Source organism: Barbus barbus, assembly GCF_936440315.1.
Source record: "Barbus barbus genome assembly, chromosome: 14".
NCBI lineage: Eukaryota > Metazoa > Chordata > Actinopteri > Cypriniformes > Cyprinidae > Barbus > Barbus barbus.
The window spans coordinates 26586422-26603473 of NC_136742.1; the positions used below are offsets into that span (position 1 = coordinate 26586422).

Sequence of the window (17052 nt, forward strand, 5' to 3'; positions counted from 1 at the left end):
TAAAAATAAAATGCATACAAAACGTAAATGAAATGGAAATGATAAATATTGCTTTGGCAACTAACTGAACTAAGGTTAAGCTGAAGCATTGAAATTACTAACCAAAATTTCTAACTAAACTAAAACTGAAGTAAAACTACAGTAAAACTTTAAATAAATGAAACTTAAATAGTAATATTACAAACACAATTAATTAAATAAATGACAAAAGCATAAAAAATTACTATAAATTCAACAAAAATTGAAAACTGGAAATATAAAATGAAGCTAAGTGAAAATATGAATAAAAACTAATAGTATATAAATACAACTTAAATAACTCTGGTGTGAACGGGCCTTCATTATATCTGATTTGAACATCTGCTGTCAAAGTCTACTTTATTAATGTCCTTCTGCTGCTTTCATGCTTGCCTCTTTTTAATGACTGCATTAGTGATGTCATTTATGGATAAATGCTTTTTCCAAGAAAGATATCATTTGAAATCAAAGGCTGAATAAAGGCTCTTTAATTATGGAAACATTTGCGGAAACATTTACGAAATGATATCAGATTGTCACAGTTTAGCTTGTAGTTTATTAAATAATAAAGTTTGACCTCCAGAATAAAGCAAAACAATTATATATATATTTTATTAGTATATACAAGCATGCCAAATTAAGAACAATAATGAAACTGTATTTTATAATATACTACAAAACCTTAAATAAAATATATAATTGGGCCATTACCTGTCATAATCCTAAGTGTTAGCACAAAGAAACAACAATTCAGTAAATCAATTAGTCTTTTTGCAATGTAATTGGCAATGAAAAACGCACTGACAGATATACAGATGAGCTAAAACATGTCTCACCTTCTGTGAGTACAGCAGAGATGTTGAATTACAGATAAGGTTTCGGTCAGGACGGCCCTCCAGTTGACCCCATGAACACAGTGTTAATGGGGGGCAGAGACGACACCATTTCTCTGATCTCTGAGGTCCCCTGGAGAGGCAGCAGTGCATTCTGGGAGTGATATGGAGCAGGAGTTCCATACATGCAGGGTGTCGATACGGAGCAGGAATGAGCGATGCTGGATCCTGAAATAGGACAAAATAAAGAAGCACAATACAGTAAAATGGAAGAAATTATATATCGAAATGGCCATGCATAACGACCTCATTAAATATATAAGGGAGGCTGGGGCTAGTTGTCACACTACGTATAAGCGCATACCTTAAAGTCTTGGTTAAAAAAAAAAAAACAGCTGAAAATATCCATTGTTTGTCCTTGTACAAGAATAAACATGCAGTTCATTTAATGCACATTGAGCGGGGCAAGTTGTCACACTGGTAACCTGCCAGGAGTTCATTTTATGTTATTTAATGGTAAAATTTGAAGAGTAAATGATGTTCCCTATCGATACTCCACTCGTACTGCGTCTTGCTAAAGACGCTATGGGAAAAAGCCTTTTTTCTCCTTTACTGAAGCCTTATTCAATCACGCAGTGAAACTGCACGATCATTGGTTTGTGCAGTGTGATAAAACGAACCAATGTGTCGGCAGCGGAGCTGCACGAGCCTATGGCGACGGAGCCCGCCAGATCCCGCCAGAATGGGCGGGGTTATCTGGCTATATAATCAGCCGTCTCGCCATAGGATCCTCAGATTTCTTCTCCTTCAGCGACGACATCTCGCCTTCGCTGATCCCAAGAAGCCGCCTCGCCGTTGACACGCCTCGCAGCTGAGCCAGAGACCTCCTGCCAGCTGAGACGCCGCTTTCACCGCGCTCCAGCCCCGCAGAAGCCCCGGTCTGTTCGCTGCCGCCATCCGGTGAGTGCTATAAAAATGCATATTTATCGGCGTTGTTGCAAATGCCGCAACAGCGAGTGTGGCTCGTGCAGGGGATCCTGCACGATGCAAAAGAGCAGTGAGCGCGTGCCGCCTGTCTGGGTCTCGCCCACGCACTGACTGCGCGCTTACTGAGACAGCTCGTTCGAGTATGAGTCTCGCTCTTCCCGCTCGCTGTCCGTCTCTGTGGAGGCAGCTCCGCTCTCCCGTTTCCCCTCTCTCAGCAAAGCTCGGAGAATGAAACATCAGAGCCACGGAGCTTCCTGCAGCGCTCGGATCCGCCGGTGTTCACACGTGAGAATCAGAGCTCCTCCTTCATTGGGCGGCTCTATTCTCTTTGGCGGACCGGAGTGGAAAGTTATGTGTGTGCGTCACTGAGACTGCGCTCACACAGGCAGCCTGCTTTCACCGAAAGCCGGGCTTTACTCTGATTTGCTCGCGGTCCTCTATGTAGCAGGCCCCGCCTCCCCCCTTCTCTTCTCCCAGTCACCTCGGAGACAGGAACAGCGAGTGAGGCTGAGCAATCAGGTTGAGTGATTTTTCGCGCCGGCTTAGCCCCGTGTGTTTCACTCTGCATACAGCGCTTTGATCTGCCAGCGCGTGTGGATTAGCGCGCCTCATTACATTGAGTGGCTCAATCCTTCTGCGCGCATTGTAAAATGCTGCGCTGGGCGGCCACCCACTCACGTTTATTTTCTCCCAGTCACCTCGGAGAAAAAGACGGTAAAATCGCATGGCTGGGCGTTCAGGCTTGAGTGATTTTTCGCGCCGGCATAGCCCCGTGTGTTTCACTCTGCATACAGCGCTTTGATCTGCCAGCGCGTGTGGATTAGCGCGCCTCATTACATTGAGTGGCTCAATCCTTCTGTGCACATTGTAACATGCTGCACTGGGCGGCCCCGACTCTCGCGTTTCTCTTCTCCCAGTCACCTCGGAGAAGGAGACGGATAAAAAAAAAAAAAAAAAAAAAAAAAAAGGCTTGAGTGATTTTTCGCGCCGGCATAGCCCCGCGTTTTTCACTCTGCATACAGTCTTTGATCTGCCAGTGTGTTTACACTAAGTATTAGCGCCTCTTGCAGCTCTTTGATCTGCCAGCGCTACTTTCATTATGAAAGCTTCAGTCTGTCCCTGCCGCGCTCACGGTCCCTTTCTTCAATGAAGGTGGCCACGCCTCCCCTGCTCTAGTGTTTCTACTCTCCCAGTTATCTCGGGGAAGAAACTGCAAGCTCCAGGGTTCGCGCGATCAAGCTTGAGTGAATTTACGCCAGGGCAGCCCCGCGTTTCACTCTTTGATCTCGGCTCGCCTTCTTCAGTGAAGATGGCCCCTCCCCTCGTCCGCTACGAGCGGATCTGAGAGGATGCGCGCGGCACTTTTGATCTGCTGGTGTGTTTACACAATGGTAATTAATACCCCTCTTCTAAGAGTGGTTGATCCTTTTAGGCAGATCGAAAGCAAGTTGTCACTATGATTATAACTGACAGCTTCAGACTCCTGACGCTTCTGGGCTGTGCCCACGGCCCAAATGGCCTCTGTCATGCCTCCAAACACCCCGTTTAGCTCCGGGTGCCGATGGCAATGAGTTTGTGGTAAATACTGTTGTGAACACTGGGCCCTTTCAAAAAGCGCCCACACAACTGATCGCTGTTATAGCAAGGAAATAAGACACAAACATTTTCAAAAGGGAGCACATTCCTCTCCCTCTTATCACGAGCTTCAGGTCCCCGCTTGGCGGCCTGCCACTCGAGTTTATCCAGCCCCTTGCCACGCGGGCCAAGGCCTGGAGGGCCATCCCCGGAGTGTCAGAATGGGTTATACGGATAATAGAACGAGGTTACTCACTCCAATTCGCTCGCAGACCCCCGCGCTTCAGCGGCGTGGTCTCCTCTTCTGTAGACGGCTAGAACGCTCACGTTCTACGTTCAGAAATGATGATGCTGTTGAAAAAAGGAGCCATAGAAATGGTTCCTCCAGCTCAGAGCGAATCAGGCTTTTACAGCCATTACTTCCTCGTTCCCAAGAAGGATGGCGGCCTCCGGCCCATCCTCGATCTCAGACGCCTGAATCGCGCCCTCGTGAGGAGGTCGTTCAGGATGATCACACTGAAGCAGATCCTCTCGCAAATTCGCTCAGAGGACTGGTTCTGTTCCCTGGACCTGAAAGACGCATACTTTCACGTCCAGATAGCCCCCCCATCACAGACGATTCTTGAGATTCGCCTTTGAGGGAGTGGCTTATCAGTACACGGTCCTTTCCTTTGGACTGTCCCTGGCCCCACGCACTTTTACGAAGTGCATGGACGCGGCTCTTTCCCCTCTCAGGCAGATGGGAATCCGCATTCTCAATTACCTCGACGACTGGCTCATTCTGGCCCAGTCAGAGGTACAACTACTCTCACACAGAGCCCTCCTCCTCAGCCACCTAGAATGCCTGGGGCTCAGGGTCAATTTTGCCAAGAGCGCGCTGTTTCCCAGCCGACGGGTGTCGTTTCTGGGAACAGTTTTGGACTCAGCTCAGATGAGAGCTGTGCTAGCGCCGGAACGCGCTCTGGCCATTTAAAAGCTCGCAGCCTCCTTCCAGAGCGGCACCGCTCGCCCCGTCAAAGCGTTTCAGAGGATGCTGGGCCTCATGGCCACAGCATCGCCGGTGCTACAGTTGGGCCTGCTTCGCATGCGGCCCCTTCAGCGCTGGTTGAAACCACGGGTTCCACCCCACGCATGGCGACATGATCGCCTACATATCAGGGTGAGCCAGGCCTGTGTAACAGCCCTGGTCCCCTGGAAGAACCCACGATGGTTCAGAAAGGGTGTGGCCATAGGGATGGTCTGCAGCAGGAAAGTTGTCACAACAGACGCCTCCAACATGGGTGCAGAACCTCCACATCAACTGCTTAGAAATGCTAGCAGTGTGTCGAGCCTGCCAGTTTTTCCTGCCAGAGCTAAGGGGACGACATGTGCTGATCCGCTCAGACAACATGTCAGTGGTGTCCTACGTAAATCACCAGGGAGGTCTCTCCTCGAAGCGCCTCTTCCTTATGGTAGAGCGACTTCTGGAGTGGGCTCAGCTCAACTTGCGCTCGCTGAGAGCAGCACATTTGCCGGGCAGATTGAACCAAGGAGCGGATATGTTATCACGGAGCAACGTCCCCTCAGAAGAGTGGATGCTCCACCCGCAGACGGTTCGAATGATCTGGAGAATCTTTGGCAAGGCCGAGGTAGACCTTTTCGCCTCCAAAGACAACTCTCACTGCCCAGCCTATTATTCGAAGGTCAAGGACGCGTTGGCCCACGACTGGCCCAACCTCCTCCTCTATGCATTCCCTCCGATCGCTCTGATTCCTCAGGTCATCAGGCGAATCAGGGAACAACGACACAAGGTCTTGTTGGTGGCCCCCCTGTGGGAGAACCAGCCTTGGATGTCAGAGCTGACCCAGCTGCTAACCACAGCCCCCTGGCCCGTGCCCCTGAGACGAGACCTCCTCTCTCAGGCGAACGGTTTATTGTGGCACCCTCGTCCCGAACTGTGGGCGCTTCACCTCTGGCCGCTCAACGGGAGCCTACCAGCCTCCCAGAGCGAGTGCTAAATACCATTTCTGAGGCTAGAGCCCCGTCTACGAGACGCCTCTATGCCCTTAAATGGGCGGTTTTCTCCGAATGGTGTCTAAACCGCGGTGAGGACCCCCCTACATCTGAGTTGGCGGTGATTCTGTCCTTCCTGCAGGAACTGCTGGATAAAGGACGCTCTCCCTCCACACTCAGGGTGTTCGTATCGGCTATAGCGGCCTTCCACGCCCCTATCGCGGGCCAATCAGTGGGCAGGGACAATGTTATCGTCCGCTTTCTAAGGGGTGCCAAGAGGCTGAATCCGCCTCGGCCCCTTACTGTCCCTACGTGGGACTTACCCACTGTGCTGAGGGCCCTGAGGGGCCCTCCTTTTGAGCCGCTCCAGTCTACGAACCTTCGGTCGCTGTCGCTGAAGACTGCTTTGCTACTAGCACTAGCGTCAGTCAAGCGAGTAGGAGACCTGCAGGCGCTCTCTGTGAGCCCTGCCTGCCTGGAATTTGGGCCAAACGACTCCAAGGTCGTCCTAAAACCAAGGCATGGATACGTACCTAAGGTACTTTCCACTCCGTTCAGAGCTCAGGTCATCACACTCTCCGCGCTTCCTCCCTCTGAGGAGGACCGGGAGTTCATTCTGTTATGCCCTGTTAGAGCCCTACGGATCTACTTTGAGCGTTCCGCCTCCTTCAGGCGCACGGAACAGCTCTTTGTTAGCTTCGGTAACCGCGCCAAGGGGCTTCCGGTCACGAAGCAGAGACTCTCTAAGTGGATAGTGGATGCCGTTACGCTGGCTTACTCTTCCTTGGGCCTTCAATGCCCCATTGGAGTACGAGCCCATTCGACTAGAGGCATTGCCTCGTCGTGGGCCTGGTCTAGCGGTGTGTCCATTACAGACATTTGTGTGGCGGCCGGCTGGGCCTCGCCGTCCACATTTGCAAAGTTTTATAAGTTGGATGTACCGACCTTACAGGCCAAGGTCCTATCTGCTTAGATGAGTATGACTTATGTTGTGGGAACATCCCTAACGGAGATCTCTTGACTGCATGGGCACTCAAGCTCTCTGATGGGTTCCTTACATATCTCAGCCCTGAAAGTGCTGAGTATGCGAGGAATACATGGAATGACCCGGGCCGAGCGTGACCTCTATGAGCTCAGCTCGCTTTAGCCCGAGTATACTATTATACTTCCCTCTGAGCATGTAATGCTTATGGAGATATTTTACACAGTCGTTCCTCTACCATAGCACGGCGTGATTGAATTGTGTTCCCATAGCGTCTTTAGCAAGACGCAGTACGAGTGGAGTATCGATAGGGAACGTACTCGGTTACTATCGTAACCTCGGTTCCCTGAGATACGGAACGAGTACTGCGTACTTTGCCGTGCCAGGTAGCTGCACGACTCAGTCGTCGCTTCAGTCGAAGTAAACCTGAGGATCCTATGGCGAGACGGCTGATTATATAGCCAGATAACCCCGCCCATTCTGGCGGGATCTGGCGGGCTCCGTCGCCATAGGCTCGTGCAGCTCCGCTGCCGACACATTGGTTCGTTTTATCACACTGCACAAACCAATGATCGTGCAGTTTCACTGCGTGATTGAATAAGGCTTCAGTAAAGGAGAAAAAAGGCTTTTTCCCATAGCGTCTTTAGCAAGACGCAGTACTCGTTCCGTATCTCAGGGAACCGAGGTTACGATAGTAACCGAGTACGTTCTGATGCAATTAATGAAACTGAAACATTTTACAACACTACCATTCAAATGTTTGGGATTAGAAGGATTTTTTAAGCAATAGTTTTATTACTTTATTTAATAATTAATGCTTTTATTCAGCAACTGTATATTAAGTTGAGCAAAAGGGACAGTAAAGACTTACATTGTTGCAAAAGGTTTCTATTTCAAATAAATGCTGTTCCTTTGAATGTTCTATTCATTAAAGAATAATGAGAAATGTATCATGGTTTTCACAAAAAATATTGTTTTCTACATTGATAATAATAATAAATGTTTCTTGAGCAGCAGATCAGCATATTAGAATTAATGCAATGATGCTGAAAATTCAGCTTTGCATCACAGGAATAAATTACATTTCAAAATATATTCAAATAGAAAACAGTTTTTTTAAATAGTAATAAATATTTCACAATATTGCTGTGATTTTGCTCAAATAAATGCAACTTTGGTAAGCATAAATCAACTCGACCAGCCTGACATCTTGTCCGGAGAAGACAGTCATCTTTATAGGTTATAGGTGCTGAGATACAGCGCCTGTGTGACAACTAGCCCTGGATTTCTGTCCTCACCTGCTGTGTGTGTGCCCATTGCGGACATGTCAGTGTAGTAGGGTCTTGTTGTCTTCCTGCTCGTGTCGTCCAGGATGTTGAGAGGGTCGTGTACTTCAGCATAGGCCGAAACGGAGCGAATGCTGCTCACGCTGCTGATAACTGACACATGCTGATCGATAAACGTGCCCATCCTCTGAGCGTCCACATACCCGCTGCTGCTGTAATAACCTAGCCAGGAGAAAGAAGAACAATAATGTTTCAATAGGAGAATCTAAAAATAACATCATATTTACCTTTCTCAGCAGCATGATTAAAATAAATGATAAATCTTGTCATCTGAGGTCAGTTTTTGGGCTTTGCAAATCTATGTTACATAAGTCTATGGGGAAAGAACTCGCTTTTTTATTTTTCCTTATTTATGCAATCTCTTTTCATAATTTTTGCTACTTTTTTTAATAGGAACAGTGAAGAAAGAAATGATATATAGAATAGAGAAGAATAGAAATGTGACATGAGCTGGACTCAAAGCTGCATTGCCTGCACCAAAGCACATTGTGTGTGCTAAATATAGGACACGGTTCATCAGGCAAATTCATTTCATGTCCTTTTAGTTTTTTATTTTATTTTATTTTTAATTAAATTTTTCAATTTATTTAAACTATATAATAAAACAATAACAAAACTATTTCATTATAAATTAATTATTTAAAAAGTAAAACAGTAATACTGCATTTATTACAGTAAAAACAGTAATGTTGTGAAATATTATTACAATTTCAAAAAACATTTATTTTATATACCGTATGTGAATATATTTTAAAATGTAATTTATTCCAGTAATCCAAAGCTGAATTTTCAGCATCATTACTCAACATGTCACATGATCCTTCAGAAATCATTTGAATATTGCTGATTTGCTGCTCAAGAAACATTTCTTATTATTATAAATGTTGTGCTACTTAATATTTTGTGGAAACCTTAATACATCCAAGATTTTTGATGAATAGTAAGTTCAATAGAACAGAATTTATTTGGAATAGGGTTGCTAAGGGGTATAAAATTTCTGGTAAATTTCTGGAAGCTTTCCAAAAATTCCCGGAAGATTCTAAAAAATCCTGGAAAGTTTCTAAAATATCTGGAATGTTTCTGAAATCTACTGGAAATTTCCCACCTTTTTGCAACTCTAATTTGGAAGAGAATGTTTTTTAACATTAATACTTTTTTAACTTTATAAATGTCTTTACTGTCACTTTCGATCAGTGCATCCATCCTGAATAAAAGTATTAATTCTTAAAAAAGAAATAAATCTTACTGACCCCAAATTTTAAACAGTAGTGTATATGTTTATTTTAATTGGCCAATAATAATTCATGTTTTCTCACCATTGTGCCCAGAGCTGCAAACTGGACCTGAACATCCATCTCCACTGGCAGCACTTCCTCCAAAGCTGTACGCTGTGGAGTCCAGCAGCTGTACGCCCTCAGTATCCATCACAGGGTCACCTGAGGCTGCGTACCCAGTCGCTGCAACCCTCGAGCTGTAGGGAGACACGGTGCAGCTGCTGCTGAAGCAGTCTTTGGTCAGCTGGTGTCCAGAGAAGGGTGCATAGCGGGCGCTTTCAGCACGGGCCTGATAGGCTGATGTTGGAATGTGAGTCTGAGCTCTGAACACAGGCTGGTAGTAAGACGAGCTGGGATAGGAGCCAGAACTAGCATTGTGTAGACTCTGGTACATGCTGTCGGAGAATGTCTGGCAGGACACTTGGGGCTGGATGGGGCAGCTGCTCTGCGGCCTCACAGTCATCGGGCCCTGGTTGATCACGCTGCTACGGTTGATCATGGCAGGAGAGATCGGAGGGGTCATCAGGGGGGCGCTGTTCTGCGAGTAATCCATCTGACCTGAAAAATAATAGTAATTACATTTTCACTCAGAAATTTCTAGTAAATTTCACAATTAATGACAAAGAAACAGCAACACATTGAATTAAATATGAAATTGAGAAGTAGAACGACTGAAATAGTATTTTCTTGTAAAATATACAGTACTTAAGTAATCCTTGTTTTATTTACAACTTTGAAAAATATATATTTTTACAGTATAGTTAATATTGAAATACTGAAATGAAGAATTGCTTCATATCCTTAGAGAGAAAAAAGATGCATTATTTTAATATATTATTTTATTAATATTAAATATAATTAAGAAACAATAACAGCATCGCTTTGGAGGAGGAATGCATAAATCTGTTAAGACAAACCTAACTATACTGTTAGTATAGTTAGGTTTCCCAAGTTGTAAATAAAACAAAGATAACTGAAGCATATTTTACAAGAAATGACTATTTCAGTTTTTCTACTTCAAAATGTCATGTTTAATTCAGTGCGTTGCTGTTTCTTTGTAATTATTTCTTTGAAATGTACTATCAATTTCTGACTGGAAATTGTTTATACACTAAATTTGCTTCCATATGTGAGCACTGAAGTTGTAAATATTATATTTTTAAATAATTTATAAATGTACCAATGTTTAAAAATCGTGTTCAATTTAATTTTATACCCTACTCTTTGGTTTTGAAAAAAATCATTTCATCTTTTCATCAAAGAATTGCACATCCATGGAGAAAATAATAGGAAAATTACTTCTGAAACAAAGGTTTCTGAAAAAGTGGCTGTTGCACTCTATGGTCAATAATAACTTCTTTTGACTATATTAAACAAGAATATGTCTCAAATTGATGTGAGCTGCTGTTTTCAAGTACCAGGTATAGTAAAGTTGTCCGAATCGGCACTATGGTACACAACAGTACTGGTCCCGAGCCCCTGCTGTGCAGCCTGGAGCGACAGGAAATCATGTTCTGGTGGGTTCTCATCCTTGACAGTCGAATCACTGCATGCCACACCAGATTTATTCCGATTGGCCAAGAAACAGGAACTTGGGGAGGCGGTAAAAGTAGCTTTACTAGCATCTGTCAAAATTAAAAGATCACATTTAACTGGGTTAAAGATATTTGCATATACATTGAAACGTTTGGGGTCAGTTTTTTTATGTTTAAGAAATAAATACTTTTATTCAGCTAGGATACATTAAGTTGACCAAAAGTTCTTTTGAACTTCCTATTCATAAAAGAATCCTGAAAAAATCTGTTTCCACAAAAATATTAAGCAGCATAATCTTAAATGTTTCTCAAACTCCAAATGAGCACATCAGAATGATTTCTGAAGGATCATATTACACTGAAGACTAGAGTAATGATGCTGAAAATTCAGCTTTTCTATCACAGAAATAAATGAGATTTTAAAGAAACAGTTATTTTAAATCGTAATAATATTTCCTCATGTTTTTACAGTATTTCTATAAATAAATGCAGCCTTGGTGTTTGAAAAACATTAACAAATCTTACTTTTTAGAGGTAATGTACAGTAAAATAAACTACTAAGGGGCCTACTAATACACTTATAAATAAAACTAAAATATTAAGGTACCTGCACTCCTCATGTATTTCTCCAGTAGATTCTGAAGGTCTTGCTCTTTGTCATTGTTGAATTGGGTTTCAATGGCTAGCAGTATGTACTCATCCAAAAGCATCCGAATGAGATGGAACGAGCCTGTAAATAACATTAAACCAGGTTCAATTGTTTTAGTATATGTTGCAAAAATCACTCCCTAAATCTTAATAACCATAATTATCAAAGGTATCTGATCTTTGATTAAAAGCAGCTTCGCTCAGCAGCACACAAACTCTGGCTTTGTTCAGAACAGCACACTACTTGTCCTATTTTTGCTGTTCATGGTACAGTATTCCAGGATCACTAATTATACAAAAAAAAAAAACACACTATGCAGAGTAATGAATCCCACAATGCAATGCGCACGACCAGAGTTTCCCACGGGTTTCACCGAGCTATTGCTGAGTGACACTGTTTGGCTTTGTGAACACCTGAAGGGTCATCAAATGTTAGGAGCACTGAGAAAGGTCGCTCCCTAATCAGGGCACACACACGTGACACGAGATAAAGCTTTGTTTTTACAGGCTTTTATGGCTCATTCTCTGCAGTGGATCACCAGCTAATGAGCCTGAATGAACAGTACAGATTTGACTACTATTATGATTCAATTATATCTAGAGAATTTGAAAGCAACTGAATCAGTGACTGTAATTTATATGAATGCATGCTAAAGGTTTACCAAAGCTAGTAGCGTTGTTTAGGGTAAGATTGTGCATCACTCGTGCTCCAAAAAAACTCCACTTCAGAAGGAAATCTTGAGCTCGCTTCTTCACTGACCGACCATTTTGTTTGCTGGGCTAGAAGACAGATAATATATATTTTAACATTAACAGTCATGGCTTGCCAGAATACTGTGTGTTTGAAATGTGACAAACCTTAATAACTTTCTGCTCAACCACTGAGTCCAACCATTCAATGAAAGACTCAACTGTGGCGTTTTTCCTCAGGAGGTCTTTCAACTCTTGAAACACTGAAATTGAGTCATCTAGCAGATAAGATCAAGAAATCATAAATATAGTTTGAGGCTCAGCATATGAGATTTGAAAAAGCCATCAGTTACTCACATTCAGAGTAGAAGTCTGAATCTTGCTCATTTGTAACTGAAAGGAGTGCTTGAGAACCAATACTGTTCAGATCCACCTTATCAATATCATTCACCATAGAAGTCACTACATTCTGGTCAAACAGTGCAGGTCTTGCAATCTAAAAAGATATAAATCCATTATAGATGCACTTTTATTTTAAAAAAAGACCAAAAGCTAGATTTATTGATGTTTCTGTACAACATATCTACCTGTGCTAGATGTAAAAAGGAGGTTTGTCTCTTTAAGGAGGACACAAATCGTCGCGCTATCGGCAGTTTCTTTTCCGAAAGGATTTCTGGAAGATTCTCTAAGGAAGACACCATCCAGTGTTCCCAGTGCTTGGCAAAATTTTGAATATCTGCCAAAAGACTGGAGATATTTCCCTAAACTCACTCAAAAACACTTAACAATGTCAAATTCAACATCTTTTTGAGTCAACTACATACTGTATAAACCAAATGTGTATTATAAAATGCAGCAGTTTAATAGACAAACCTCTCTGGCATGTCCTGCATAGTAGCAGGGATGAGAACATCAGTCAAAACCTGTGGAAAATAATTCAGACAGTTTGAGTCAAGCATGATGTGACGACTATGAGCTACTGTTCAACAAAAAAAGTATTCATGGAATTATTCATGTAAATTATAAAAAAATTTTTATTTTTGAATTATTTAATTATAGTTTTAAAATGTAATATTTCTGTGATTGATTTTCTTATTTTAAGATTTAAAGTCTAGGTTTGAGTCAAGGGTACATAGTCATAGTCACAAGTCATAGTAGAAGTGACAGTAAAGATATTTATAATGTTGCAAAAGATTTATATTTAAAATAAATATTGTTATTTGAACTTCACATTCATGAACGAACCCTGAAAAAAAATCTATCACAGTTTCCACAAAAACATAAAGCAGCTCAACTGTTTTAAACCAACCCAAAACTTTGAATGATAGTATAAAAATGCACATAGTGACATCTAGATTATGGCTCAAAAACACTCACTTTATAGAGTATAGAGTCACACACACAGAAGATGTCCACGATAACCGGATTCTCTAGCAGTGGCAGGAGATGTTCAGGCATTCCTTGCCAGAAGTGAAGTAGAAAGTTCTGGATCTGGAACAAATGGGATTGATTACTGTGCATTTTCTAGAATCCAGATGTCATGATTAGAGATTCTTTAAGAGCTTAAAAATGCACCTCCTCAAAGTTGACATTAATGGCATTGTCCAGAATACACTGACAGTGGGTTTTGTACATCATAATCAATGTGTCGACCTAACAAATGAAAAGAATAGCAAGTAAATTAGAAGTAGTACATATAAACAGCATTTTGGAATGGGTCTCCATAGAAATGAACAGACCTTATCTTTTGAAACAGACTCCTGAAGCACTAAATGCTGTGCACTCGGGAATTCAGGTAAAAGAGTTCCTGTTTTAGAACTAAGAGAGTATTTTCTGGTGAATCCTCCCTGTGAATAATGAAGAGCAACATTTTTTAAATATATATGCAATGCATGTGAAGGTCTTCCATTTTTCAAGTATTCCACCACAAAATAGTTAAGGGTCAAAAGTTTATGGTCACTTTTATTCAGCAAGGATGCATTATATTGATACCAATCTTTGGTAATAATAGCACCAAATCAGCATATGATTTCTGAAAGACTACTGAAAACTCAACTTTGAATTCATTGGAATAAATTACATTTGAATTCATATTAAAATAAAGAACATTTCTTTCAAATTGCAATAATGTCATGCGATTTTACTGTTTTTACTTTATTTTTGATCAATTAAATGCAGCCTTGGTGAGCATAAGAGACTTATACTGTATATTTAAAAACATACCAACCCCAAACTTTTGGACAGTGTATAAATTTCCTGAGAATGTTGAGATACTAAAATTGAAGTGCAGCACTTCTATTTAATATGAAAAACAGTAAAACTGCCAACCTCATTTTTTAGCTTGCTTCCAGAGAATCTGTGCAAAACATATATGAGACATTACTGATGTGATAAAACATTAAAAAAAGTAAATGAATCATGAAAATAAACGTCAGTAAATATAATGTGTCTCAGTATGGGCATTGAAAAGTCACTTGCATAACAGATTATTCAAAGCGTTCAAGTTCTTGCAATTGGACGCTTAAATGAAGGAATGAAGGTCAAAACTAACCGTGTCAGACCTTTTCCAGAGTACACAGAGTGATAATACACACTGCTATCCTTGATTCCAATACCATAATAATGATACCTGAAAGACAAACACAGAGAGCTTTAGATGTAGCCATTTAAATAGCACATAAATAACATTTTCAGTAACCAGGCCATTTAGCTCTCTCTTACTTCGAATGGCCTCTGGTTCCAAGCCTTCTTGTTGTAAGCAGAGGAAATTTCTGCCTTATGGTCTGAAATGACAATGATAGAGTTCTAATATATAGAACAATCGATCTCCATGCACTGTAAATACAAAATCAATAGGTATTTTTGTCTTATAATGATAAAGCACAACCTTTTACGAGATATTTATCAGGACAGCTTTCTAAAGATCAACTAAAATAAACCTAAAATGCAATATGTTTCAGTAGAGTACCAGTTTTAGAAGTTACAGATCTGAGAACGTTTCTAACAAACACATAACTTTTGATATAAAAGCTCCTCTTACCTTCCCAAAAGTGGCAGCACATGCAGGATCTAATTTCTCCTTCCGACAAAAGTCTAAATAATGAGCGTAGAGGATGCACCGTGGCAGGCAAACACCTTCGCAAACTATGTAATTTTCCTCAAGCCTAATAAAACAACAAAACACAAGCGTATTATCATTCTTTGTTTCCACTTTCTGTACATTATTTATAATGGCAAGCTTCATTAAAAGACGAAATGATGAGAGAGTACCATTGTAAAGTAAGTTGAGTCTGTTTCTTCTTGTCCTTGATGATCTGGCTGATGCTTTTCTTTGGCACAGTTTGTTTGACAGAGAACGTCTTAGAATAATCCAGGTGGCCCAGGTCCTCTTCAGAAGAAATGCTTCCATTACTTTCATCAGCTTCTGCCAAATGAATAACATACATAGCTTTTAAACCGTGACATGTGCCAAAACTATTCATACCGTATAATTGCAAAACAAACTGGCGACAGAATTTTCGAACTGAAAGCATAGCAGTAGTTCAATCAAAGCCAGTTTGAAAACAATTTACAACAAAGATGATTTCCCCACCTGATTTAATGCCAGAATCCTCCTCCTCATCAAGCCTGGCTTTGAAAAGCATGTTTTTCAAGAGATTGTCTTGGTCAACAAGAATTGTAGCTTGGAGGTCATCTGCGTTTTTGCAAGCTCTCTTTGTCTGCGATGCTTGTAGTTGATGAAACGTGTCATTCTTCAATGGACTCCCTATATTTCTTTTCATTGGCATGTTCAAGGAGAAATTAAAAAGAAAAACTGGAATGCAAAATTAAAACCGCCAAGTCAAATAATACAAAAAAGTGCCTATCTAAATCTAAATTGTTAAAACATTCCAAAATCAACAGCCCATTCTAACGTTTGGCAATGTGATGCATATATCCATTCCTGAAATGATACGCATCTCCGAAGTGTCCCAACGAATCTCCAAAAAATATTTAAACAATTTGTCAACTATGTGTGTTGCTTTTCCTCTTTCCTCAGAAACAAATGCTCACAAAATAAACCTGTAGCATGATGGAAACTCTAATAACCACCGTTCAAATATAACATTAATCCTGGAAAAGTTCATTAATCCAAGAATGGGCAAGATAACACCTTCCAGTGTTAATTAAAGCTCTGCTTTCTCTGAAATGGTGCGTCACAGAGGTGAGTGCCTTAAGGCCATTTATCTTATTTACAGAAGACTGGCAATGGATTCTGGGATTTAATGATTAACCAAGAGGGATATCATCTCCTTGAAATCTGGTGCTGGTCATGCAGCTCGGCTATAGACCCAATCAGCCTCATCAGAGCTACATTGCCTTTCATTTACATGCATTCATACACTATATTCAGAACATTTAGTTATTACTGGTTTTATCTGCGACAGTGAGAAGTAGATTCCAAGTTTCAAAAAGCCATGTTAAATAAGTAGAAAATTGTGAAATAGCCATATAAACACAAATATTGGACAATAAAAGAATATTAGGTTTTAGGTGTTAAGTTGTTGTGGAACAGTTTTACTGTAAACATTATTGCAGTAATTAAACAGTATATTATATAAGATTTTAAAGTAAATCAATCTTAAAACAATTACAATACAATAAATGAAACAGAAACAAATAGCATAGCATAAATAGCATATATATATATATATATATATATATATGTGTGTGTGTGTGTGTGGGTGTGTGTGTGTGTGTCTGTGTGTGTGTGTGTGTGTGTGTACATACAGTTGTGGTCAGAATTATTGGCACCCTTGGTAAATATGATCAAAGAAGGCTGTGAAAATTTATCTGCATTGTTAATCCTTTTGATCTTTTATTTTAAAAATTCACAAAAATCTAACCTTTCATTGGAGAATAAGAATTTAAAATGGGAGGAAATATCATTATGAAATAAATGTTTTTCTCTAATACACATTGGCCACAATTAACAGCACCATTTGCCAGTTTAACAGCTCTAAATTTTCTCCTATAATGCCTGATGAGATGAACACCTGACAAGAGATCAGAGACCATTCCTTCATCCAGAATCTCTCCAGATCCTTCAGATTCACAGCTCCATGATGGTGCTTCTCCTCTTCAGTTCACCTCACTCATTTTCTACAGGGTTCAGGTCAGAGGACTGGAATG

General features: G+C 41.2%; 1 protein-coding gene across 1 annotated transcript; it reads right to left on the bottom strand.

Moving 5' to 3' along the window:
- Nucleotides 1-900: 900 nt before the first annotated feature.
- LOC306880389 (DNA-binding protein RFX6-like) lies at nucleotides 901-15668 on the bottom strand (the record flags this gene model as incomplete). The annotated part of the gene is made up of 19 exons (XM_079433880.1): nucleotides 901-1079; nucleotides 7686-7895; nucleotides 9050-9565; nucleotides 10426-10632; nucleotides 11150-11272; nucleotides 11853-11970; nucleotides 12049-12158; nucleotides 12238-12376; nucleotides 12468-12627; nucleotides 12754-12803; nucleotides 13258-13371; nucleotides 13456-13533; nucleotides 13620-13727; nucleotides 14209-14236; nucleotides 14432-14509; nucleotides 14602-14663; nucleotides 14921-15044; nucleotides 15151-15304; nucleotides 15473-15668. The coding sequence occupies 19 exons, from the start codon at nucleotides 15666-15668 to the stop codon at nucleotides 901-903; spliced, it is 2754 nt and encodes a 917-aa protein (XP_079290006.1).
- Between the last annotated feature and the right edge of the window lie 1384 nt (nucleotides 15669-17052).